General features: G+C 46.4%; 1 protein-coding gene across 1 annotated transcript in view; it reads left to right on the forward strand.

The window, feature by feature from the left end:
• Nucleotides 1-26,101, forward strand: part of LOC144168499 (ornithine decarboxylase-like) — an 80,462-nt gene that overhangs the window by 48,709 nt on the left and 5,652 nt on the right. Inside the window, exons 4-9 of the mRNA XM_077697469.1 lie at nt 135-211; nt 1,029-1,195; nt 7,470-7,604; nt 11,011-11,176; nt 12,874-13,027; nt 13,457-13,560. Coding sequence (XP_077553595.1) covers nt 135-211; nt 1,029-1,195; nt 7,470-7,604; nt 11,011-11,176; nt 12,874-13,027; nt 13,457-13,560 — 803 coding nt within the window. The remainder of the gene's footprint in view (nt 1-134; nt 212-1,028; nt 1,196-7,469; nt 7,605-11,010; nt 11,177-12,873; nt 13,028-13,456; nt 13,561-26,101) is intronic.

The following is a 26,101-nucleotide window of genomic DNA, read 5'->3' on the forward strand; positions in this document are numbered from 1 at the left end:
CACTGCATAACTTGGTCTCACTTTATGTTTGTGTGTTAGCTTAGAAATATTATTTTCAAGTTAAGAAACCTTGAGTGCGTACCAAACGCTGGACAAAACAATGAGACCGTTGATGTTCGCGAATTTCTTTTCAGCCGTGAAGTCATGCCCGGACCCAGTTGTTCTCGCCATATTGAAATCCCTTGGGGTGAACTTCGATTGTTCCAACAAAGTAAGTAAGCAAGGACTGTGAAAACTACTTTGTTTCAGGGGCTCAAGTAGCTGGTTGTTGAATGGCGTGAGTTTGTGAGGACAAGTAAACTGTGTCTGCAATGTTCCCCGCAGCACTCTTCGAAGACTGATGTAAACCCGCGCTGTTTGCAAATTCGGTCAGGACCGTCTGATCCAAACAATACGCAGCCACGTGTGGCAGATAAACTCGTAAATTGCTGTAACTTACGATTGAAAATTGAACGCGCACTCCCTCCCTTGGTTCGACTTGGCCCCATTATTCGGGGCTCGTGGGGCGTCGCTAGAGCCACAGCTGTCATATCTGCCGTTTCTTGCACTGCTCGAAGAAAGGGCAAAACGAAATGGAATCAAACGAAGCCGTGACACTTAGTACAATAGGAGAAAAGCAACTGGTGGATAGATGAGCAAGAAAGCGCTAATTTTGCTAAAAATTACCCAGTAGGAATACGCTCAAATTATACAGTTCGCAATAAGAGGTCTCGGTACTGGCAGCCCAATAGCATATGACGGGTAAATGGAATTGTGCGAATAATCAAGACACTGGAAAACTATGTTAATAGCTTTCCATCAGAATTTTGCGAACAATATGTCTTTCTACCTCATTTCCCCGCTCCCCGTTCTGCTCTTCAACAAAAATCTGTCAAGCTACCGAAAGAAGACTCTGGAATGCCATGGGAGATCTATTCGGCTCATTTTTTACTTCGTGTGTATTAGAACTGTGCGTGATGTCGCTATTGCGCAGAAAAGGGAATTCTCGGACGTATTTTTTCCGCTAATTTATCCTGTACTTCTTTCAGAATGAAATAAGAGCGCTGTTGAACATGGGCGTCGAGCCGAGCCGTATTATCTACGCTCACACTGTGAAGAGCACGAGCCACATGAGGTTCGCCGAAAATCACGGCGTGGAGCTGGTGACATTTGACGCCATTGAAGAACTCTACAAGATGAAAGGGAAGGATTTCAAGTAAGGGCGAAAACTAGTAGTAACAATTAGTGAGTTTATAAAGGTAAATTCGCTCATGCCGATGAGCCACACGCGTCTCTACACGTGGCTCTGTGCGTGCCCAGGCGTTGCTTAGCAGGGCGCTCACTTTCTTGTGTTTTATTACTGCGAAAATACACGCTGTCCGACGCTTCGTGGTCACCTGGGATTTAGGTGCTTATATATTCACCACCAGAGACGCCAGCCTCTTCACTTAGCGGTCATTTCATAACGAAGCCCTCTTGGTCTCATGGTCTCACTGAACCATAACACACTGCAAGAAAACCAACTTTCCACGATGGGGCGGCACATTATTATTATGATAAAAAAACAAGAAAAAACGCTTCCCGTGGTAGGAATTGAACCTGGGTCCTTCGCGTTATTAAGCCGATGTCTAATCGGTGCGCCATCATCTTTTTTTTTTCTTTATTGCCGGTCTTCGACATAACGCAAGTCATTCAACACACCGCATACAACAGGCACACACAAAAAGCAGCCAGTCGTGACTCCGACTTGGCTTTGACATTGGTTCACTACTTAGTAACAGTCAGTTTTTCAACAAAACCCAACCACTCAGGAACTGGCTGTAGCGTTCTTTGCCCCTCAACAAATTGTGGAACGCTTTTTGCAGTAACTGCCGCGCCGGTCGAGCGTCCGCGTCGCCATTAAGCCAGGCCATGCGTGCATGCCAGATGCTATGGAGGCACAAATGCATAACTAAGTCGTAGGGGACCCCTTCTTCATTGTCCGTACATAGATACCGGATACTGAGTGAATTAAGTGGAAATTCTTTGGATAGTGTTCTTTGCATCACATCCCAAAAGTGTACCGTTGTCAGGAGTCAAGGTGCGAAGACGGCGGGGACGACGACGAAGAAGGGATAAGAAGCGAGAAATTTCTGGAAGCTGGTGGAGAAAGAGGAGAGGAAAAAGGAGAAGGAAGACGACGAGCGGGTGGACGAGGAGATCGTGGTTCGAGGCGACCGAAGGAGGCGGGACCCGAGGTCTGGGAACCCGCAAGGCACCAGCGGCACTGCCCCGTTGGCCTCCTCAAGCATTTGACGCGGGTGCTCCTGGGCAACGGCGGCTCCGCTCCGCTGGCTTCAGCACCGGCTTGCACGGGCACGCACGCACCAGTGGCTTCGCCCCACTGGCCCCGTCACCATCTTCACGGCGCTGCGCTCAGGGAGCCACCTTAGCGACGACTGATGCCCCGCTACCCCAACGATCCAGTGCAACGCAACGACAGAATGTGCGGTAGGGAAATGGCGTTTAGGAAACTATAGGGACCAATAGATATGCGAGAGGACACTATTCTAGTTCACGAACTGAAAGCCATTTGGGTTCTTTTTTGCATGTACTGTATTTCTAGCACTTTTATTGTATATTTCTCTTACATTCTTCTTCCTTAAAGTCTTATCTTAACTTGATCCCTTTGGGTCCGGAGTCCATTCTTTTACCGACGTGACGCGTGACAAAAACATTGGCGAGCCTGCCAGGATCCCTTTCCCCATTGCCACCTGTTTACCGCGGTGGAAGAGATGGATCTCGAAAAGTTAATGACATTGGCGAGTAGCTTGGGGTTGACTAAGGAAGAGATGTTGGACCTGTACGAGAGGGAAAATCAGAGACGCCGAGAGGAAAGAGCAGCAGTGAGGGACGCGAATCGAGAAGAGGAAGAGAGAGCGAAGCGCATGGCGGATGTAGAAAAAGAAAAGCTAGCCCAAGAGAAAGAGTTGGTCGAGTTAAAGCTACGTTTAGCAAATGCCAGTGCATCAAACCAAAGTGGTGAACAATCCCCAGTATCTCCAGTACCACAGATGTCCAAGAGTCCGGAAATTTGCCCAAGAAGACTCATGGCTCCTTTCGATGACAAAAGAGATGACCTCGATGCTTATCTCCATCGCTTCGAACGAGTAGCACTAGGGCAAGGTTGGGAGAAGAGTCAGTGGGCGACAGCATTGAGTCTCTGTCTGGTCGGCGAAGCACTTAGTGTCTTCGGAAGAATGCCGGCATCAGAGTCTATGGACTACGACACTGTAAAGACAGCACTGCTGCAAAGATTTAGACTGACAGCCGATGGTTTCCGCGAGAAATTTCGCAGCGCAAAGCCAGAGGATGCGGAGACAGGAAAGCAGTTTGCTTCGCGTCTCCTGAGTTATTTTGACCGGTGGTTAGAGATGTCCAACACAGAAAGGACGTATGAAAAACTTCGTGAGCGAATGGTGACAGAACAGTTTCTTGCGTGTTGCAATTCCAAGTTGGCAGTATTTTTGAAGGAGCGCAGCCTAAAAACCCTTGAAGAGATGACTACTGCCGCAGATCAGTACTGTGAAGCTCAGAGGCTTAGGAACTTGGGCAAAGTGAAGGAAGAGGGCATGGCGGCGAGCATAGAATCACCGGAAAGTATGACACAAAGGTTAGCTCCGAGGGCTCCATCGCGTTGTTTTCTTTGCGATCGCGTAGGGCATCGTGCCGTTGATTGCCGAACTGTTGCTAACTCGAGGCAAGCACCTTCAACTTGCCAGGTGTGTAAGAGAAGAGGGCATGCAACAGAAGAATGCCGTTTTCAAAAGCAGGAGACGTCAGCTTGTGCAATAAAAGCGAACGAGTTCGGCCCAGCCCCGCCAAAGACAATCACAAGCACCAGAGGAAAAGAGACAACACTTAGAGAAGGAGAGGATCGGGCGACACAAGGATGGCAAATGCCTGTTGTAGATGGCGAGCTGCGGGGAGAGCGAATCTCAGTTCTCCGGGACACCGGAACGAACACGGTATTGGTGAGGAGGAGCCTTGTCACGGAAAACGAGTTTACTGGGAAGGAGGCACAAGTGGTTCTTGTAGATGGAACGGTAAGGTGCTGGCCGGAAGCAATCATTCAAATTTCGACCCCTTACTACACGGGAGAGTTAATAGCGAAATGTGTAGATGAGCCACCGTTTGACGTGATTCTAGGTAACGTGAGAGGCATTAGGGAAGTGAATGACCCTGACACGAAATGGACGAGCAAGTTAGCGGATATGAATGGAGAACGAAGACGCCCAGATGAAGAACGGAAAAAGGATAAAGAAACAACACAAGCAATCATTTCAACCCCGGTAATGTCTATGACAGCGCGCGCAATGGCCGCAATTGAGAAAAAAGAATCGCTACATGAACTCGCCGATTCAAGTGCACCAGCGTTGGACAGGCCACCCGAGACAATCACCCGACAACAAAAGAAGGATCCATCTTGGAGAAATTGGTGTCAACAAGCTTATTGCGAAGATCGCCGGCGACATTTCCAAAGTACCAGACGACGAGGTTGGAGAGCAGACAACAGTAAGAGCTGCAGGGCATACGGCAACCCCTCTCAACGAGGCAGAAACTTTTGTCAAGATGAAGTCGCACAAGGAGGTCATCGATACAGGAGCAAGGATGAAACCTGCAGTGGACCACGAAAATCTTATAACCAAGTAGAACAACGAAGGGGATCGCGAGTAATGGTTCTACAGAGCGCAGCAAACGGTCGGCTCAAAGTTCGTGGCGCAACTCAAGGACGTTACCAAGCTTGCTGGGGAAGTGGAGATGCAGGTCAACGGGCTGAAGAACTGCGAGGACAGAAAGAGTTTCGAGGAACAGGGTGTTTCAACCCAAAACAGTACCTTGTTGAAAGACATTATGCCGGACAAGCTTATGGACGAAAATACAATGGCTTTTCGAGACAGGGCGGTCTAGATCGTAGAGATAGAGTTTGCCAAGGATGTAAGAATAGAAGGAATCCCTAGCTGAGCAGAATACTGTGAATTGGTAGATTAGTGATGTAGTAGTGTATTTTGCTGAATGTCCAAAGTGAGAAAGATATGCTAAATTAGCAAGTGAGCAGTGCACTAGATAGACGACAATGCAATGCTACAGCAGATTTTATGAGTGGAGTGCCGTGATTAACCAATCAGTAGTCTGTATGTTAGGCATTGCTGGCATAATGCCTGAGAGAAAATGTTTTTGCGAATTTACACTAACGCGCACGGAAAGTGACACTTTCGTGAACTTTTCAGTGATTATACCTTTGTGTCATAGCTGTGGCCCTTAGGACTGAACTGAACTGTGCTGTGAGAAAGTGACTCACTGTGATCCGTGATGTGAGTGCGTGTATCATCGACCACAAACGTGGAAGCAGTTTTTCATGAAAAACTCTTGAAGACGGGGGCAAATGTCAGGAGTCAAGGTGCGAAGACGGCGGGGACGACGACGAAGAAGGGATAAGAAGCGAGAAATTTCTGGAAGCTGGTGGAGAAAGAGGAGAGGAAAAAGGAGAAGGAAGACGACGAGCGGGTGGACGAGGAGATCGTGGTTCGAGGCGACCGAAGGAGGCGGGACCCGAGGTCTGGGAACCCGCAAGGCACCAGCGGCACTGCCCCGTTGGCCTCCTCAAGCATTTGACGCGGGTGCTCCTGGGCAACGGCGGCTCCGCTCCGCTGGCTTCAGCACCGGCTTGCACGGGCACGCACGCACCAGTGGCTTCGCCCCACTGGCCCCGTCACCATCTTCACGGCGCTGCGCTCAGGGAGCCACCTTAGCGACGACTGATGCCCCGCTACCCCAACGATCCAGTGCAACGCAACGACAGAATGTGCGGTAGGGAAATGGCGTTTAGGAAACTATAGGGACCAATAGATATGCGAGAGGACACTATTCTAGTTCACGAACTGAAAGCCATTTGGGTTCTTTTTTGCATGTACTGTATTTCTAGCACTTTTATTGTATATTTCTCTTACATTCTTCTTCCTTAAAGTCTTATCTTAACTTGATCCCTTTGGGTCCGGAGTCCATTCATTTACCGACGTGACGCGTGACAACCGTTATCCAACAGTGTATGAAAACGTGTTCTATGTTCTCTGGTTGTTTGCAAATTGTACAGTCTGTACCCCATGGTGTCACTAATCCCTTTTCTTTTAACCATGTTTTCACTGTTAAGTGTCCCTGAATGCAGTTTGGAGAAAAAGGACTTCACCCCCGATGGCACAGGCATCCTTTTCTTCACTCTCACTTCACTTTTTTTTCACTCTCTTCAGTACGTCCTGCCCGGGCGCTGCTCTGTACAGCGCTCTGTAGTGTGGAACAGGGAACAGACTATCACACACATCCTTGTACATTTTTTTCCGCGACACTGTACTCAAGTACTGCATAGAAAAACGAGTTTATAGAAACCTTACCGACATTACAACCTCTTTAAAATAACCCAAAATCCACCCCTACATTTGCACACTTGACAAAACAAATTCCGGTAACGCGTGAGACAGCCGAACTTGGCAGATTGCGCCATTATCGTATTCGGGCCTCTGCGTATTTGCTTTGGGTCTCTAGCGCATTCTATCTTCGTAGTTCAAATCCGCTCCGCCTAGCGACAACGATGGGTGTGTGTGTTTGCGGGGGGAAGGGGGGGGGGGAGGCGCTAAGCTTTCTCGTGAGGAATTCATTTGCTGTTGCCGGAGTTTGGACTTTGACAGGAAGGCGGTTCGCACTTTGATCGCTGACGCTGTGACTTTAATTGCAGCTGCTTTGACTTTGGCCCTTCATCATTTCATTGTCGCAGGCACGAAAGCGTCGCGTTTCAACCACCGTAGTCGTCAGACGGAGGGCATATGAAGTTTTATACTTTCGCATTAATCACCAGCGGGCCGTTTATGAAGTATGCCAACATTATAAGTTAGAATACCGAGACTGCATCGAGCGACATTGCACGTCCTATCCGTAGTTGTCCAAAGCGGCTGTGAGGAGCGCCCTATATTTCGCTTATTCCGGTCACGTGAAAGTAAATTAGGGACAGGAAATTAAGCTACGAGGAGAAACAAAAGATGACATATGTTGAACTACATCGCTAGCAAGCATTTTTTGTTATTCCTTTTTTGTGTCATTTTAAAATAAACTCGAACGAAATGCGGATATTTGCTTGTCGCAGCATTAATTCGTCTTACTGGGATAACTTTCTTTATTCCAAGTGCCATTAGAAAATTGCTTTCTCTGGCAAACTAGAGAATTTTTCAAAGCTGGACTTTATATTTTTACAGTTATTTCACTGTATATGCACATTGGTTCAATGTTTTACTTCTGAATAGTTTGGCCGCAGTTACGCGAATTGTCGAGAAGGGACAGTAGTGCAGCAGAGTCAGCAAAACCCGAGACGTACGACTAGTGAAACATGTGCACTCACCTGGTATATAACTCGGGTCTCTATATAGAGCATATAATCTAAGGTCGCTATTTGTTCTCCAAAGGTTGCTGCTCCGAATCATGAGCGATGAGGAAGAGGAATCGATTTCGTTCAACCGGAAATTCGGGTGCCTTTTGTCCGAGGCCAGGCAGATCCTGGAGACAGCTCGAGATCTCGGCTGCAACGTGGTCGGAGTGTCGTAAGTCCCGCCGCGCATATTGTGCATGGCTCTTGTTTGTTGTTGTTGTTGTTGTTGTTGTAGTCCCTAGGCTGCGAAAGCTGGCGGCCTGTCTGGAACCTTGTTATTGTAAACACATGGTTCCATTCAATCATGATTACAAACTCAGTGTTATTCAACGAAAGGCTCAACGAACAATACCATTTTAGCGTAGAATAGCGGGTATACTCCAGGTCAGTCAGTCAGAAGATCAGTCAGTAAAGTGTGTGAGGGTATCTGTGACGTGAAACGTGGATGACACGCCGTAATCCATCATGGGGAGCCGCTATGGTTCTTTCCTGCCAAGAGACAATGATATAACACCGAGAGAAATGTTTTTATGCTCTGCTTTACAGCCTTTACGTGTCATGATGATCGGGTCGTGATGAGGACGATCACTATGCGAGGTAACGTACACGTGTAGAATTGGTTCGTGCTTCCTTGCAGCCACGCACAAACACTTTACATTATATTATAAACCACGATACTCCGCCGGTCCGCCTTACATTCACACAGAGGTAGAGAGAGGAATGTTTTGCCGGCAATATGACCACTGCATCCGTCCTGGGCATCAGTTCTGTATACACACGCACGTATGTAGTCTTTTTCAAGACTTTCTAGACCAAGCCGAAAGTTGGCAGGCCGCAAAAAAAATGTACAAGCTTGCGTCCCAAGCCAGGCTGAAACGTTTTATGCCGAAAGGCTGAGAAAACACCTTTCTTTCTGACTGTCATAAAACATTTTGTCACATTTAAAGGTAAAGCTTATTCTTTGAATTCCTTATGGTATTCCCAAGGCTCAGGAATGGCCTTGAAAGTTTTGACAAAGGGTGTACATATGAATCATTATACACCGATATTCAAACCGCCCTTTGTAGCCTCTGTGCTGGTGCAGCAGCTGATGTGGAGGGTTGAATACAGCTGAGGATTCCGAATTGGAGAATGCGACGCGCGCCTGTCTAGAGTTGAAAATCGGCCCAAACATACTTACTTGAGCGCAATGAATTTCGTCTTGGGAAATTTTGTCGAGTGTCTGCAGTGACGATCGTAATGTTAACCATCACCCGCAAAATTTTGTTTGGGCCTTATTTGACGACTTGTGTCTTGGACGGTACTTTCTTAACTTACCGGTAATTGTCGTTTTCACTACGGCTTTTTGTATCACGTAAGGTTATGTGTTATTAAAGCGAAGCTTTCTACGCCTCACTGATGGCGACATTGCCCCAAAACGCACGGCACGAAAGGCAACTTTTCCTGACGACGGTGATGATATCGTCGTGGTTGAAGTGAAAGATAGTTGAAATGCGAAGCTTACGAAAGTCAATACCTTTGAAGTCAACAGTCAAGGCTCAAAATCCATATCGTACAGCCCAAAACGCACGACAGGAAAGCCAACCAACATCATGGGTTTCTACAAAAGCACATCAAGCTCCTCAACGGCAACCTGAAAAAGCGCTCCCCGTGGTCGGAATCGAACTTGGGTCCCTCGCGTTATGAAGCCGACGTCTATCGTTCCTGGCCTCGCTTCAAAATGAAGCGAATGCGAGGCCGTCGCGGAAGTGCTTCCGAGAGAATGCATCTAAGTTGTTTTTTGAGTGCAGAGAGCAAAAGAACCCGTTTCTTAGTGGGTCCCAAGTGTTGAACCCCTGACTCCAATCAAAATTTTAATGACAAAGCCGGCCCACTAAGGGGCTGATGTCACCTTACATGTGTCATTAGTAAATATTGTTTAGTTGTGTTGGTGGCATACTAACATGTTTAATATGTTAATATTTTTTAGTTCTGTGATGTTGAGTACAATGTCAGAAACATGTAACAAAAGCAAAAAAATAAGTATTGCGCCGCTTCGACACGGTCGATGCAGTTTAGATTTTGGAGGTGACTTTGACTCAGGTTGCATGCGAGAAACGTTACCAGCTTAAAAGATAGCGGCCTTCCCATAACAGTCGGCGACACTGGGAGCCAGCGTGTCGAAAAATTGCTGTGCATGTACGGACGGCGCGCTCTGTCAGCTGGTGCTACATCTATTCTCCACCCTCTCCAGCTTAGTTTCGCTCACAGTGCGAACTGCGATTGCTCGCATAAAATGTATAGTAGTCGTACCAATCAATACCGATTGTACCGCTCGGTATACATAATACTGGCCAGCATCGAGAACTTGCGGATCACTAGAGACCAATTTTTTAGCGATGCAAACTACAAAGTACATAAGTATTAGACACTGCTACCTGCTCGCCTGGCTGCTCGGCTGGCATTCTTTATTTTCCAGCACGTCCATTCATTTAAAACTTAATCAATCCGGGTTTACGTGGAGATTCTTTCTTTTTACGTGAAGCTTGTCTGTGCACGTGCGAATGTTCAGAGGGGAGGCTTGAACTCGTATAAGTCAGTTCCCACCGGGCCATTCTTTGCATTGAAGGGCCGTCATTTCGGCGCGAGAATGAATGTTTTTCAAGCGAGGGGCGTCTTTCGAAAGGTGAGAAAGCGGAACCGAGCCATCCTGTTGTGCTAGCCTGGGGCTACACCACCGCGCGACACAAGCGTGGACACCGAAACAAATCGGCATGTGAGATTAGTGATTCCCATTTATACCGATTTAAACTAGTTATTTTAGTAAGTTTGAGAATTGCGAGAAAGCTGAGGAAACTTTTATAATCGCTATTTATCCGAGCCAGTTGCTCCTTTCGCCTTTTGTAATACCTGTTAAAACACGACCGACTTGGTATTCACCAATTTAGAAGATGGAGTCCCATTCGGGGCAAGCAGTGCGTTTCTATAGCGTTTCTCCAGCGGCCAGATGTCTGTATATGGTCTCTATATATGGCTTTCCCGCCCTGGAAACCAATCATTAAGGTACCTTTGCCGTACGACCATATAATTCCGTAGGATCCGGGATACCCAGGAGGTGCTGCCGAACAAGTTAATCATCCGTGCGAACAAAGTGCGCAATGAACGCGAAGCTGCGCCAAAGCAGGCGCAAAACAGCCGTCGCTGAAGCAGACGACAAAGCTGACGGAATGGTCCCGTCGACGCGACCGCCGAGGTGAGCCGCTCTAGCGCGCGGGGAACGCTGGGTAAATTCGCCGTGCCATCTACAATGTGCTGCGGGAGTGAAACCCTCCGCCGCCTTTTCTCCCCCCCCCCCCCCCCCACGCTACCGCCGCCCCCGCCACGTTGGGAGTTTATTGCCTCCTACGTCACGAAAGAACCGTTGGCTGGTAGCGGTAGAAAGCTTTGCTTTAAAAGCAAAACACGAAATAACAACTTTGGCAAGCAAAATCACCGAGTGTTGGCAGGTTGCCATCTACAGGTATGAAGCTTCGCGTTTGAATCATCTATATCTCAAGAGAGGGCTTTGGTTCTCTTGAAATTAGCCTTCCATTGCGCAGCTTTCATGTCGGAGAGGCCTACAAGAGTCCGGAGATCTACACGCGCAGCATCGAGCGAGCCAAAGCAGTCTTTGACATCGCAGTTGAGGTTGGAAAGCCTATGACGGTACTCGACATCGGAGGAGGATTCCCTGGAGGAGTACGAAGCATGGAAATATACCACAAGGTGTGAACTATGTTTTACGTATAACACCCTTTTCAGCATTTCTCAGGGAAGCCCCTCAGTTTAAAAGAAAATCGTTGGCTGTGGGTACAATTTCAACCAGGGACACGCGTAATGCCAGGTGAACACCACCGCCAACACCCCCACAGCGCGGTGACTGTACTAAGTGTGGACCCAGTAAAGGTGTTGTGTCCTTCGGCTTAGAAATGTGTGTTAGAGTAATGCACTGAGGCCTACGTCAGTAACTTGACCATGCTGATGACGAAAGTAGCACTTGGGCAAGTAGCGAAGCCCGTTCCCACTAAAGTCGCTCTTTCATATACGTTGCGAAGGTGGGTATGTACGGAGTCGTACTAGTCTGTGGAAGAGAAACAGGCACAAAATTATTCCAAGCTCCACCCAGTGGGAAATTTGCTGAAAGAGTGCCGCTGTGGTTCTCTTGTATCGGCTGTAACGCCAACGAACGCTCCCCCGATAACGGCAACTTCATCGCCCGAGAACGGCAAGGTCCTCGGCACATAAATTCTACGGTTCGAGCAAAGAAGTCATCAGGTAAACGTTAGCAGCGGGAGGCCCCCTCCCATCTCCCTCTCCTAGCTGGAGGAAGAGGAATCCACCCCTGCAAGGCCTTCACCTTTCATCAGTGGGTCTGGGAACTTGCCCCTACCACTGCGTGACCCATGACCTACAGCAGACGGACGAAAAAGCTTGACCGGCAATAGGTCCGCTGTTGAAAGATGGTCGTAGTAATGGAAGGACACGTTCAGCGATCGAGCCGTAATGCTCTCGCCAAAGCTACATTCCAAGTTCCTAAGTGTCCCAAAAAATTTTAAACAGACATTTCTCACCATACTAGTATTATTTTCCCAGAAAAACTGTAGAAAAGTTTCGCTAATCCAATTTCACCATTTCAGTTGAGGCTGTCCAAAATCGTAATGTTAAAAAAGACCGTCTCCACTTGTTCCCAATGTGCTGAGATAATAAAGAATAGCTGGAGCTCAGAATCGTGCGCACAGCACTGTACTTTGTTAATTTTGGCCACGTTCTTTTTTTACACTTTAGGCTCCCGTTAAAGCGACCCCACAAAACCCCCTTTTTACATTTTCAAAATCTGAAGTTCTTTCAAAACGTACACAATAAGCGCATCCAGTAGTAACATTAAGTTACTGCAAAACACCCGAGCTCAATTTAGAACTTGCTAAAAAAGAGTTTCCCCCTGCCACGGTCTACGAATTGTTTGAGTCTTTGAATGGCGTCATTCAAGCGGTATCGTAGCCTTTTCGGGCTTCGTTTCGTTAGGAGTAACAAATGAATTTGATGCTCACGTCAAAAAAAAATCAGGTCAAAGGCAAAGCAGAAATTGGAAAATGTACCTGCAGCAACAAGTAAATTCACAGAAAGCCGCTATGTGCTGGCGATAACTTAAACAGCATTTCCATGCCCGAACGAAAGAGTGAAAGCATTTATCGGCTCTGTTAGTGCTGCATGGGTTCCTTTTAATTACAATTCCAGCGTTTTGGAAACAAAAATTTTCTGCTAAATCTTTTCTTATCCTTTTTGTTCGCGAAAAACGACCTAGTTCAATGTTATGCACTATGTTGTTATGCGCTCAAAAGACTGCCACTTCTCACGAAGGTGATAAAACATGATATTGATGCGCTTTGTTCAGATGACACTAATCACTGGTGATCATGTTGCAGGTTTGCGACTGCGTGCGACGGGCAACCGACCTCTACTTCCCGGCATCAAGCGGAGTGCAAATTATTGCCGAGCCCGGCCAATTCTATGTCTCGTCGGCGTATGTTCTTGCTGTGCGTGTAATGGGCAAGAGAAGCCGGCAGGTTTTAGTGGACGGTGAGAGCATTTTCTTTGGGTAACTTCACAAAGCTCCCGCTTCAAATGAAAAATTTTCGCCTTACCATCAACCTTACGTGTATATCTTACCGTTACCTTTACGGGGTTATCTTCATCTAACACCCTGCTCCCCCACTAGCTCCCCTGTTCCTTTCGCTCACTCTAATCTCAGCCATCTACCCTGCCCCTTTCCTTACCCTAACCCTAACCCTAACGTACCCTAATGGTGACGGAGAAACGCCAGGTCGCGGGCTCCTGATGCCGGAGAAAAACTTGCTCGTCGGGAAGATCCTCTCATTTGCGAGGCAGATGAATGCGATGTTAGCTCATTCTTATGAACGAACCAGTGTTCTGTCCTTTATTTTCTTTCACTTTCCTACCCAGGGTTGAAGAAAATTTTAAAACCTGCCTTCAAACGTTGTACCACAGGTGTTCCTCATCCGCATCAGGACGTTTTCCTCAACGAAACCAATCAAAACTGCATCTGTCGCCAGTTGTACCACTGCTTGGATATCCAGGTCTGGCCTCTGGAGGTATGTGAAATAGTTCCGTATGACACACAGGCACACAGGTCTTGATAGGGCTTGTGGAATCGCGTATACGCTTCCATAGCGTTAAAGACACAGACAGCCGATTTTTGTGGAGTGTATGTCGTCTAGCTCCTATGAAAGCCAGCGTTTTATATACTGGGGTAGCAGCAAGAAATTTTTAAATGAACAAGTGGAAGTAAATTTAATTTCGCACTAAAATTTCTGAATTGTCAAATGTGGCAACACGTCGTGTCTAAACGTCACAGCTCGTTACGTGTCCAAACAACTTCGTCGATTTCAACGCGTTATTCAAAAACCGCATGAAGTTATAGGAAAGTTTGCACATCACTGTTGTTTTAGCCGGGGACAAGTTTTTAAATACATTTTTTTATCTCACGGGCAGTTAAAAGTGTATTGCCCCTTGGCTCACTGTCATGGGTGCCATCATTTCTTCTGGCGTCACATTCATGGCTCGTAAATCGAAAAATTCCGATTTTGAAAGTTCTAGGATGTTATCAGCAAAACCGTTTCGGGTTAAGGGGTGTTAAGAGATCCCCTTTCATTTTGGGATAAAGAAAATATACTCGACAAAAGTCGGTTGTCCGACCCTTTAAACGCTCCTGATGTCCTGAATGCAAAAGGTAGCCCTCAAGCGAAAAAGTGCTTTGTGGTTGAATTGCTGTTTTTTGTTTGGTACTTAAGCCCCAACTTCGTGGTCAACAAACGAATGATTAGCACGGCTGTCGGTTATGCGGTTGTTCATCGCGACGCTCAGCATCGATATCATCGAAAGATATAGCTGCGCCTATTCCTGAAACAACTGTAAGACGATGAGATGATAAGCTGCCGGAAGGCGAGGAGATAAGGCTGCTGAGCCGCAAACCGGCTACATATACACTTATTTCCTATCTATTAAGTCGTCTTCTGAGCACCCTGTGAAGCTACTGTGCTCTGTGTTGACGCACAATGCAGCCGGTTTGCCTAGAATGGTCACTAATACAGCCTCTTCTAGTTCTTAAGTAGTCGCAGTGGTAATAAGGCAGCAACCTTGGAGTGAATAATGAAAATAGACGAGAGGCTGAAAATGCCACCGCTGGCGACCCCGGCTGGCGTTGCCTAGCAACGCGTGTCCTTGCACACGCGGAATTTCTTTAAAGGGGCCATGCAATATTATATACAAGTTTGTTTTATTCGAAAGATTTGGTGTTTTATAGTTCCTCAGCGCTTGTACTGCCGAAAACGATGCTTTGTTCACAGAAATTAATCCATCTAAGTTAATTTTTGTTTCTCCAGACAAATTGTATGTTTGGCTCCGCGATGGCTCAGCGATGGCTCAACGGTGCAGCACTTGCCTCGTATGCGGGAGGTACCCGGTTCAAATCCGCGTACTGCCGGGCACCCACCGACTTCTTTAATGGGTAAAGGCGTCCCCCGTCCAGTGCGGAACCTTGAAAGGGGAATCCACGTTTGGAAAGCTGCCTTTACCCTTGCGAGGGGCGCCTGAACCTTGTCCATCTGGCGGGGCCCCCGGCCATCATGCTGCGTTCCGCCATTGCTGGTGGTCAAAGAGTCTGGCGGCATGTCCTGCCACAGCCGGTTGCGAGTTGAGCGTCCACCGTGGCTGTGGTATACGCACCATGTGCATTCGTGTGCCTTGGTGGCGCCGGGCACCTACCGGTAAAATAGGTACAAGCGACTCCCCTGCCTGGCCCTCGGCCCTTGTGTGGGACTACAACGCTTGGGAAGTTCACCTGGCTTGCACGGGAAGTCGCCTCTATGGAAAGGGGGCGCTGCAAAAACCCATGAACTTGCTTTTTTTTCTGCGATGACAGAACCAGGAGCAGTCTTCAAGCGAACGATAGTGCGCTGTTTAGTTTGGAGCGTACTGCGAAACGCCTTGTCAGTCCTGCGCAGGACAGTTGTCCGCCCTCGCTTTGTATCTGACCATACTTGCGCTTGGATTGTTTTAGTTACGGTTGGTAGTAATCGTTTCGGGAAACATTTCGTAGGCTCGGCAAACAGGTTCACGTGAGATAATGTCGCTTACGCCAATCGGCTAGTCTGGTGTGAGACGACCCCAAGGCGCGGGTCTGCTGTGCAGCTATAACAAGCATAGTGCACGCGGTACCAACAGCAATACGCACTGGTGCTTCAATGTTTATGTAGTTTACGTGTACTTTCGTAACTTCCATTGTTTATCCACCATTCTTACTGCTACAAAATGAACATACATTACATTTGAGCGAAAATAGCTCGTTCTACAAGCTTATAAGTCCTGCCTAACTTGCGTTTACTTTTGCCAGCCTCAGCCAATTGCTCAGTTGCCCATGATACGTCATAGGTTCTAGAGCGGGAAATGAGCCAGTGATCGCATGGCTATTCTTTTTTTCCTAATTATACAGTCAAAAGTCGATTGAGCGAAACCCGATTTTGCGAAAGCCCCGATTTAACGAAGGCATCCAGATTCCTCCTCGGACGCCCATAGAGCGCAATGCTTTGGGTAACTCGAAATAACGAAACGAATATCATGATCGCTCCGGGCTTATACAAAGCTTATAGAAAGTGTTAATATTTTGTCTGTTTTGTAGATAACGCCTTAAAATTAATTTATGGTGCCCAAAAGGTAATATCGCGAGCACCCGTGTCCCGCTTTCACAAAAAACTGCTCGGCGCAAAACAGGAGTTGTAATTTTGAGTTGAATTTACCAAATGGCGCCAGCGGTATAAAAAGTTTTGTCCGCACTTCATAGATGGCACTGGCGCTATTCGTATTGGTCCTCGGCGGTGGGATTTTTCAGGTCGTATTTGGGTTGTTCCTGCGCCACTGTTCAGGAGCAGTTTCCGCGCTAATGCCCTTTTTTACATCGTTCTCAGTTAGAACTCGTTGTTTTTGTGAAGTTTAAGTTGGTAAGCCTGCAGCCCCTCTAGCATTACTACTCATGTGCGCGGATGTGATGTGTGCAAGCAAGAGCACAGCAAAACCTTGTAACGAGCATGTCGGACATAGAGCCTCTAAGAAAAGGAAAAAGGCTTACATTGGACGAGCAAAGGCACGTGATTCGCGGAGTAAGAAATGGACAAAAGAAATGTGACGTAGCTGCCGCACATGACATTCCAGATACTCTTTCTACGATATTGAAAGGGAAGGATGACATCATCCGCGCTACTTCATCGGGGAACGCCTCACGCAAGAAAGCGCTGAAGAAGTGGCGGCTGAAGACGCTGACGAAGACGTTCGAGATTTCGAAACACCTGTACCGACATAAGGTCAAGTGATGAATGCTGTTGTGACAACCATTTTCTTGGATATTCTCGGATCTATCACCAAAGCCTGCCGTCTGCCGGGTGGCGCTATTCCGTTTCGTCTACTTTCCAACGGGGGCGTGGCCTTCGGGGCCTCTGAAGTATCTGACGTCGAGGCCGCGCAGCCGTCACATCCGCTACGCACTTTCTAGTGGCAGTAGCAGCAGAAGAGCTGTCTCAAATACATTCTATAATTCATCGAGATAATGTGTTCATCTGTTCATCGGGAATTTATGCGCTTTTGCGATGGTTTCGTTCGGCGCCGAAAAAATTTTTGAATCCACGGCGGCATTCATTGCGCAGTCACGCTCTAGCCGATCCGAAATGCTTTGTCACAGCTGGTGACAGCTGCCGTGGTGTGTACCAGTTGTGAAACAAACCCTCCAGGTTCTGTGTGTGGAACCCCAGAACCGCCGGCTGGGTTGTGTGGGTGATGGTGACTTTAAAAAATTTCGCGTTGTGATTCAGAAGAGTTACCATTGTTCGATGCTGAAGGACGGTGCGAGATCCCCAGCCAAACTTCTTGAAGCCCGCGATTGCCCGTATAGTCGCCAGGAAATTTTCTACGTGACATGATGTGTCCGTTTTTTTTCTTTTTATCTACGCATTAGCATGAGTGAACATGTTTCGTATGTCCAAACGCATCGCCGTTTATTTTGGATTTTGTAGTGATCAAGGCGCAGCGGCCCTATATGTTCTTGTATGCGCGCTGAAAGAATGAAACCAGGCTTTTCATCTCAGGCTAATCAAATGTATTAGATTTCCACTTGTTGAACAATGTCATGTCGAGATTAACAAAGTCTGCAGTTTCGCCGTCATGTTTTTGTGAATTTGTTTATTCCTGCTGTACTCACTCAGCTTGCGTACTGCTAGCGATTATGGCGAGACAATTGCACGGGCTAGACGGGTTGAATGTGTAACCGAAGTTCGTTAGCACGAGTGGTAAAAAAATGCATTCAAAGGCTGCCCGCTGAAATCTTTCAAGTAGTACTAGCAAGGCGAGTACACCTTTGTACAAATTTGTACTATTGCTTAGTTTCTAGCAAAAATTCATCTCTTGTTCAGAACAGAAATTTTCGGTTTCATTGTTTTTTACGTTGCATTTAAATTTTTAACTCCACTGGTTTTACGAACCAGCACTGTTATATTGTTCTGTTATACCCAAAGAATGCGCTTGAATACAAGCAATTTATTGCGCGTGGTTCTCTTCATTTCTTTTCGATTTCGTAGCCATAAAAGAATGGACAAGAGTGACTAGTAAACAATAATTGTGTGGCACTGCAATTCAGGCAGCAATACGACACTCTAGCTGTACAGCTCTCCACAAAATTCATGGGCGCACTGACTCCTGCTACCACCAAAACTTGTGATCTAAACCTCCTGTTCGATGGGTTCTATACAGTTCTTTCTCGCAGCTTGTAGTTGTGCAACGCTTAGTGATCACAAAGCTAGGGCAGTGGGGTTATTGTTTGGGTGACGAAACATTGTTTTTTTTAGTGCGTCTGCATATTTATGCAGTGAAAGTGCAGTGCTTTTCTTTTTTGATGCTGGGTGAAATGTAATGCCAATGGAGTTTACAAACATAACAGGCTGTGAACATCCCTCTCTCTGCAAATACAATTAAGGTGCTTTTAAGTACACAGTTTGCAAGTATTTTTTCATGTCCCCTAAATATGAAGCAGCGATATTCGAAACTGCAGTTTCAACAAAGTGTAACTTATTGCTCTCAATTTTATGTCCCATTCTCTGCCTTACTGATGACAATCACCAGAGCCATTATGTACAGCATTTCTTACGTGCTGGATACAGATGTTTGCCTTTGCTCTATTTTCTCGGCTGAAGAACTTGCAGGGTGTGAAATACTTGCTGTGTTTTCCGTGCCAATATTACCACAATAAAAGGCTAGTAATGCTTAGAGCCATGCATCGGTGGAATAACAGATTAGAATGTACCATTTTTGTGGAAGTGAAGTGCCGACAGATTCACTCAGAACGGCTGTATACAAGAGCCTCGACTTTATGGGTGCCTTAAATCATAACGACCAAGTATAGTACATGGAACATCTGTTGCTCATTATTGTAGTGTACTACAACCAGCAAATAGGCAACTAAGTTAGGCATCAGCTTTGCCTTTAACTGTGGTCGTTAACAGTTTCTGTAAAAGGGACCAAACCTGCTTAAGTTTTAGCAAGAACTACGTGGCAGTTCATACCCATTCTGCTACATTATTCAAGATGGGAGGGAAATGAAGGGGCTACATGATTTTTGTATTCCCTGCAAATAGAGCGTCATCGGTCACAAAGCAGAATTAAAACTTCAGTTCCAACAGTTCCAACAGCACAATATTTAGCCTTTAATGTCCCTCTAAAGAAAGTTGACGGGCAACATTCAGCCTTGCGGTAAATTTTTGATCAGTGATGTTGCTTTGTTTGCAAAAATGAAAATGAAAAACTCTGGGCAAGATCAAAAATTTGACACTTGTCTTGCAAATTTTCAGAACTAAAAAGAATATTTAGGTGTAACAATAGGCACTAAAACTGAAATCCAGCTTTCAATAGGCACTACCAGCCAGTTTTGCATTTTGTCTGTCATGTCAAATTAGGAGCATCTGTCTAAAAGTAATGCCATTGAAATAGTGTAGTGTAGGTTCATTTTCACTGTTCAAACGCATTGGTTGCAATTATTTTACAGCATCAAATCTACCTTTTGCCTTGCGACGAGAAGGTTGCGCATTGCTCGATATTTTTACGTCATGTTTGGCTCTGTACTTGTAACTGTGGTCAGTTCTTACCGCTGCTTTTCTAGTACATCCCATCTGAGGAAACACACAAGGGCACACATACCCACCAGCATCAATCACCAATAGATTATTTGAGTCCACTGCAGGGGGAAGGCCTCTCCCATTGACCTCCAACAGCTCCTGTCCTGAGCCACCCGAGTCCATTCTTTGCCCCCAGATTTTGTTACTTCGTCTCTCCATCGAGTTACCACATTAGGATCTTTAACGTACGCTGAAATTTCGAACACACGGGAATTTTTGCTTTTTTCCTCCATCAGAAAAGCGGCTGCCGCGGCCAGGAGTCAAAACCACGTCCTTGGGCTCAGCTGCAGAATGCCTAGCCACCCAAGGGGACCTAGTGTTTGCTTAAAATGTCAGAAGCACGCTTGCCGTCATTGTAGAGTACGCGTGTGAAGAAACCTTCAGGGCTGCCAGACCGTGCACGTGACACTGCATGTGGTTCAGCAGTCGCTGGAGCCCGCCAGCATCATGCGATGATAGCACTGAAGGGAGAGATTGAAGCTGCACCTGATGTTCCTGTACAATCCGGCGTATCACCAAAGCGTCGCAATAGAATTTCCACGGTATCTGGGTAACGTCGGTTGCAGCCTGGCAATGGATGCTGCAGCTGAAACATAAAGCAGCGACCAAAGGTAATGAAACTTCGTCAATTGTTCATGGTGGGATTTTTGTGGACGGCTTCCCTAAAGGAGCCATGAAGAGAAAAGACAAGTTTGATTCATTCAAAATATTGCCTAATTCGAATAACACTGACACCACTTTTAACGTAAACTTCGCTCAAATAAGCGACAGAATTAGGAAAAAAGGGAATGGCCATGCGACCCACTAGCTCATTTCCCGCCGCAGAACCTATTGTGTCGTACCAGGCAGCTCTACAATCAGCGGAGGCTTGCAAAAGCAAACGCAAATTAGGCAGACCCTATAAGCTAGAAGAACGAGCTATTGCTGTTGGTACTGCTGTTGGTACTGTGCGCACTATGCTTGGTTTAGCTGCACAAGACTGTGAGGCTTTGGGCTTGTCTCAGACGACACTGCCCGAATGACGCAAGCAGCAGGTTCTTACGTGACCATATCTGTCGAGCGAGCACTATGTTTCACGAAACTATTCTTTTCTCCCTAAACCAAAACAAGCCAGGTTTAAATGCGGCCACAAACAAACCAAAGGCAAAAAAACGGCTTGCCATGGCATGGTGGCGCCATCTAGGTTCACTAACGGTAAACAAGGCTTTTCAATCGGCTGCAGAGAGGTCCGCTCCTGTGATGTCATTGCAGACCATGAAAACCCACGATTTAGTGGGAAAATTAAAATCTTAACTTAAATTGATTAATTTCTCAGTGAATAAAGCATCGTTTGCACACGGAAAAGCGCTGGGGCACTATAAAACACGAAACTTTTCGAATAAAATAAACTTACATTTTATCTTCATGGCTCCTTTAAACTGCGTCGAAAAGCTGAGCAACTGACACAACTCGCCATTGAATGTTTGGAGCTGCAGCGTTGGGAGCTTCATGAAGCTTCCATGGAGATGACACTCGTCACTCTGAGAATCCACCACAGAAGGTGCTGGGGCTGTCCATCCCGGCAGGCGTTGACCATTCCGTAGCGATATCTTCTTAGCCTTTAGCTGGCCCAGCATGCCTTTGGCGGCGTCATCGTATCTCATAATTGTGTCGAACGCATCGTCGGATAAACATTTTTGATCTCGGCATTCAGCTTGCTCAAGTCCTCATTGTTGGACTGCAGCCACTCTAAGAGTGAGCCTGAAGTTTCCAGACCAGGAGTATGCAACACCGTCTTCGGTTAATTCACAAGCCTTGTGTTTTGTTGCTGATGAGCTGTTCTTAACTTTCAGCTAGTGCATTCTTCTTTCCGGATTATAACAATGCCTCGTCCACCTTGCGGTCTCCAACGTTGCTCTTGTCGATTGGACACGATACGTCGGCTTATTAGCCCTGACTTCTTCCCTCTCGGCATTCCAGGCACCATAAGATGATGAAAAACGGCCAAGTCCACTAATAAGAAAGAATAGCAGTATTTACATTAGATAGCTAAGAATGTCCATGGCTTCTGATGATCCTCGTCTTCCTTGTTCAGGCCAAGGGTGCCCCTTGGTCCGCCTTTCTCCTCATCTGGGTTATCTCTATGTATCCGACAACTTAAAATGCAACAAACGGCATGCCTGAAAGAACCCTCAGTACCACATACATTCATAACTTGGTCTGAGCTGACACCCCGGCATAAGATCAGTTTTAAAATCTAATGTTTTTGAGGTAGGTTTAAAGGCAATAGCTTGGAATCATAGGTTCATAAGCTAAGAACAAGCTATGTACAAGATGCTGAGAATAATGTGAGCAGGAAATCTGTGTTTGATAGCCACATTTGCCACCGTACACATCAGAGGCACTGCAAACAAACATTAAAAATGGAAACTGAATCTCTTAAAATATTAGAAATCATTCGTGGCAGGACAAGTCCAGCTAAACAAACAAAATCAAGGAGTGACAAAGAAAAAACAGGTGCCCAAAATGTACCATTGGAGAGTAACACAAGACAAACAGCTGTCAACAGTGTACAATTGGATAGATTTTAATTATCCAGAAAACTGCAGTCTAATGGCTATCAGGCACAAAGCTAATCACGTTCAGCTAACATAAAATAAAGTTCTTTTTGAGAAACTGGTTGCCTCACAAAATACACACCCTTATGCACCAAAGAACTACTTTGTAATCGGTAGCTCCAGTCTAGGCATGCTCAGAAAACATTATGCATCAAAATTTTTTCTGCATGCCTCCACAAGTCTTTGGCTGTCTGCTAAGGGCACATGGTGGACACTGTAAGAACTGTTGTGAAAATTATGTAAACGGTACCGGACGAGCAGCATTCAAGGGGCCATTTCAGTAGTTATTTCCACTAAAACTTCAATGACGAGAAGTCTAACCGTATTGATGTTTCAGCATCCTTTGGCAAGTCTGCCCTCAATGAAAAATTGCAATACCTAACATACTAAGTAAACACATAGTCCGACAAATTAACATTTGTATTATGATAGACTCGTACCTTCAGACTCAATAAGAATAAAAAAAGTGAAGTAATGCACTAATTGGGTATTTAAAAAAAGGCTTTAGAACCCTACATTTTGTTGTCACACTGCTTATATTTCCCCTTATTAGATGTCTTTCTAGCAATGCGTTTGTGCTTGTGAAGCCGGTTTTACAGGGCTGGATTTAAATCGCTCCACTCGGATGTGTTTACTAACCCATGAGACAAATACAGAGAACTTAGTGGGTTGGCCTAGATACAGGAAGCGCCAATTAATATTAGACAATACAGATCCACTGTTGACATGTGGACCTTTTGGGTACATCTTGAAGCACATCGGCAATGAAAGCAATACAGCTACTCGTCATCTAGAACAGTCAACGTCACGCACGGCACCTGCCCACTGAACACCTCTATCCTACAAAAAAGAAGCGTTCACAAAAGATAACAATGCTGTGCACCACTTTTTGAGGAGTTACGAAGCACAGCACGATATTTGGCTTTCGACAACTGCCGGTAAGATAAGAGATGCTCACCCACCAACAGTTGCTTGGCAGAGATGGAACACTGCATTCCAATTCACGGACAGAAAGCAGACAGCTTACCAGCAGTTAAATTACAAGCCTGAAGCAACACAAACTGGAACGACGCAGCGGCTCCCACCGCAGGCATGCCACCGCAGCCGAGATTTTGATTGATTGTGGGGTTTAACGCGCCGACGCAACGCAGGCGATGAGGCGCGCCGTAGTGGAGGGCTCCGGATTAATTTTGACCACCTGGGGATCTTTAACGTGCGCCGAAATCTCGTACACACCGCAGCCGAGAACCACGTAGCACGCATGTTAACGCAAGCCGCAGTTTCGCAAAAAGCTACTAATATATTGTTTTTAGAAACTTTACGCAATTTAAAATTGAAACAAAAGCATATTCAAAACTATAAAACTGTTCAATATATTTGAATTAAGCAAGTGTGTTTCCTACAATACGAAAAAGAGCGGCGCCGGCGTCGGCATTATTTTTTAATTTAGGAAGTACTACATCAGATTTTTCGTGTTAAAGGCATTGTTAAAGACATTATTGAACGCATTCAACCAGTGGGAACCTTGTACACTTGATTAGCCTGAGAGGATAAGCCTTGTTTAATGATTGCAGAGCGGATACACGAACACAGTGCCACTCCACCTTGGTCGGTACACAAACCAACAGATAAGAGGCGATGCGTTTGGGCATACGAAACATGTTCGCTCAGGCATCGAGCACACCGTGATGCGTAAATAAAAAAGCAAAAAAGAAACGAACACATCAAGTCACGCAGTAAATCCTCTGACGATGAAATGGAAGATCGCAGGTTCGGAAAGTTGGGCTGGGAATCTCGCACGGTTTCTCAGCACCTCACAATACAACGGCTTACGAAGAACACAGCGCACTTTCATCACAGTCACCACCACCCACCCAACCCAGCAAAGGGTTATGTAATAGCACAGCTCAGAGAAACTTTACGGCGAAGCAGCTACAGTGTGGCACCGCTTGTGAATCGCACATGGTACACGACATTTTTCTTTGCAGAGCGGGTTGGCTAGTCTAGAGCGTGACTTCGCAATGGATGCGGGCGTGGATTCGAAAAGTTTTCGACGCCTAACATAATCATCTCAAAAGCGCATATGTTCCCGTTTACTGTTTAGAAGTTCGACATGTAAATGGTAAAATTTATTTGGGGCAGCTTCGTTGCTGCCAGTGCCACTGCAAAGCGTGCAGCAGATGTGACGGCAGCGCGCCATTGACGTGAGAGATATCACAGGCATGTCCCAAACCCCGGCAACGTCCCCGTTGGAAAGTAGACGAAAAAGCGCCGGGACCTCCCTTTCAGAGTCAGGCTGAGCTTTCCCTGTTCTTCTTCGGAGTGCAGTTTATCATTTCTCTGCCATTTGCGCCGTGTCTGACGATTCTGGAGATGCCGTCTCCAACGAGCCACCCGACGCCAGATTACGAGGAAGGGACACGGACCTCTTCCCGACTCTTCAGCATCGGAAGGCCAAAGGGTGCTTCAACCCTAAGCACATTACCTCACCGGAGTCAACCGGACAGCCACCTGCGCGAGTGGGTAACATACCCTCTCTGTGTGAGTGTGTGGTCGTCGCTCTCAGTGGCATGAATTTTGGTGGCTGGTGCGGTCCTGACAGCAGCGAAGAGAAAGGGGACGGATCCAGCGTGCGCACCTGAGCACGAGAAATTAAATAAATTTCTCGCGCACAGGTGCGCACTGCCTGTGAACTGAGATCGAGATCTAAATACCTGTATCTAAGTTTTCCTTTCTCCTTTAACTTCGTCCTCATGATAGCCCCGGCACGATACCAACTACGATCCACTTCGATCACGCTATCCTGGTTCGCAACAATGTATTTGATCTGCTGCGGATGTTTGCCGAAACGCACGAGGGTACGGAAGGCGACGTGGATGTATTGCGAACTAACGAGAAATCCGTTGCTTCAAAGCCCACGCAAGCAGACATCTCCGACTTCACTGGTGGGAAATGTAGTTGTGGGAAATCAACAATAACGGTACAGGGGGCCGTTATTCTTCAGGTAACAATTCTTATGGTCTTTTTTCACAGGCGCGGCACGCAATTTTATTTTCGGGGAATTTACGCTTCGCAATTATGACGCCGCAATAATCAAATGTACAAATATAAGTGACAAAGAAACGCCTAACTCGATTTACCCAAATTCTCGATTTGACGAAGTAATTCGCGGCTCCCCTCAACTTCATTATATAGAGTTTTGACTGTACACTGGCTAATAACCTTGGGTTGATAGAGGTGTCCGTGCTATTCAGCGAGGCAATCTTTCGAATGAACGAAACTTTTTACAGGGCCCATGAAAAGAAAAGCAAGTCTGGTTTATTAAAAAGATTGCCTTGTCTCAATTCCAATGACACTAAATGTATCGCGAAACTTCGAAAAAATAATGGAGATAATAAAGAAAACATTAGAAGCAGTGGCGACATTGCAGCCACCTTCCGGCAACTTTTCTGTGACGTCACAGAATCTTGTTTGTGCGGCTGATGGCCATCGGCCTAAACCATCGCCAAGACACATGACTGGACGATTGTAGTGGGACCACCATAGAGTTTCATACAAATAACTGGAGGGGAAACTGGCGCTAGTGTAAACGCGAACATAGCAGCGGCGCTTACGCTTCAATGGGAATGATGGGTAGTTCTGGAACCGGATTGCGTAGGATCAAAACAAACCTCTGGCTGCGCAAATTGTGTTTTTTGACAAAAAAGTTCTCATTGCCCGGTTCTCCGTTTACAAATTAGATGGCGAACCAGAAAGTTAGTGCCGAAAAACCGATTTTGTACGAAATAAAATGGCGCGTTTAAATAAAAAGCAGACGCAGAGTC

This window comes from Haemaphysalis longicornis, unplaced genomic scaffold (genome assembly GCF_048455015.1).
Source record: "Haemaphysalis longicornis isolate Haplotype H1 unplaced genomic scaffold, Haemaphysalis longicornis Haplotype H1 scaffold_2, whole genome shotgun sequence".
NCBI classification, from domain to species: domain Eukaryota; kingdom Metazoa; phylum Arthropoda; class Arachnida; order Ixodida; family Ixodidae; genus Haemaphysalis; species Haemaphysalis longicornis.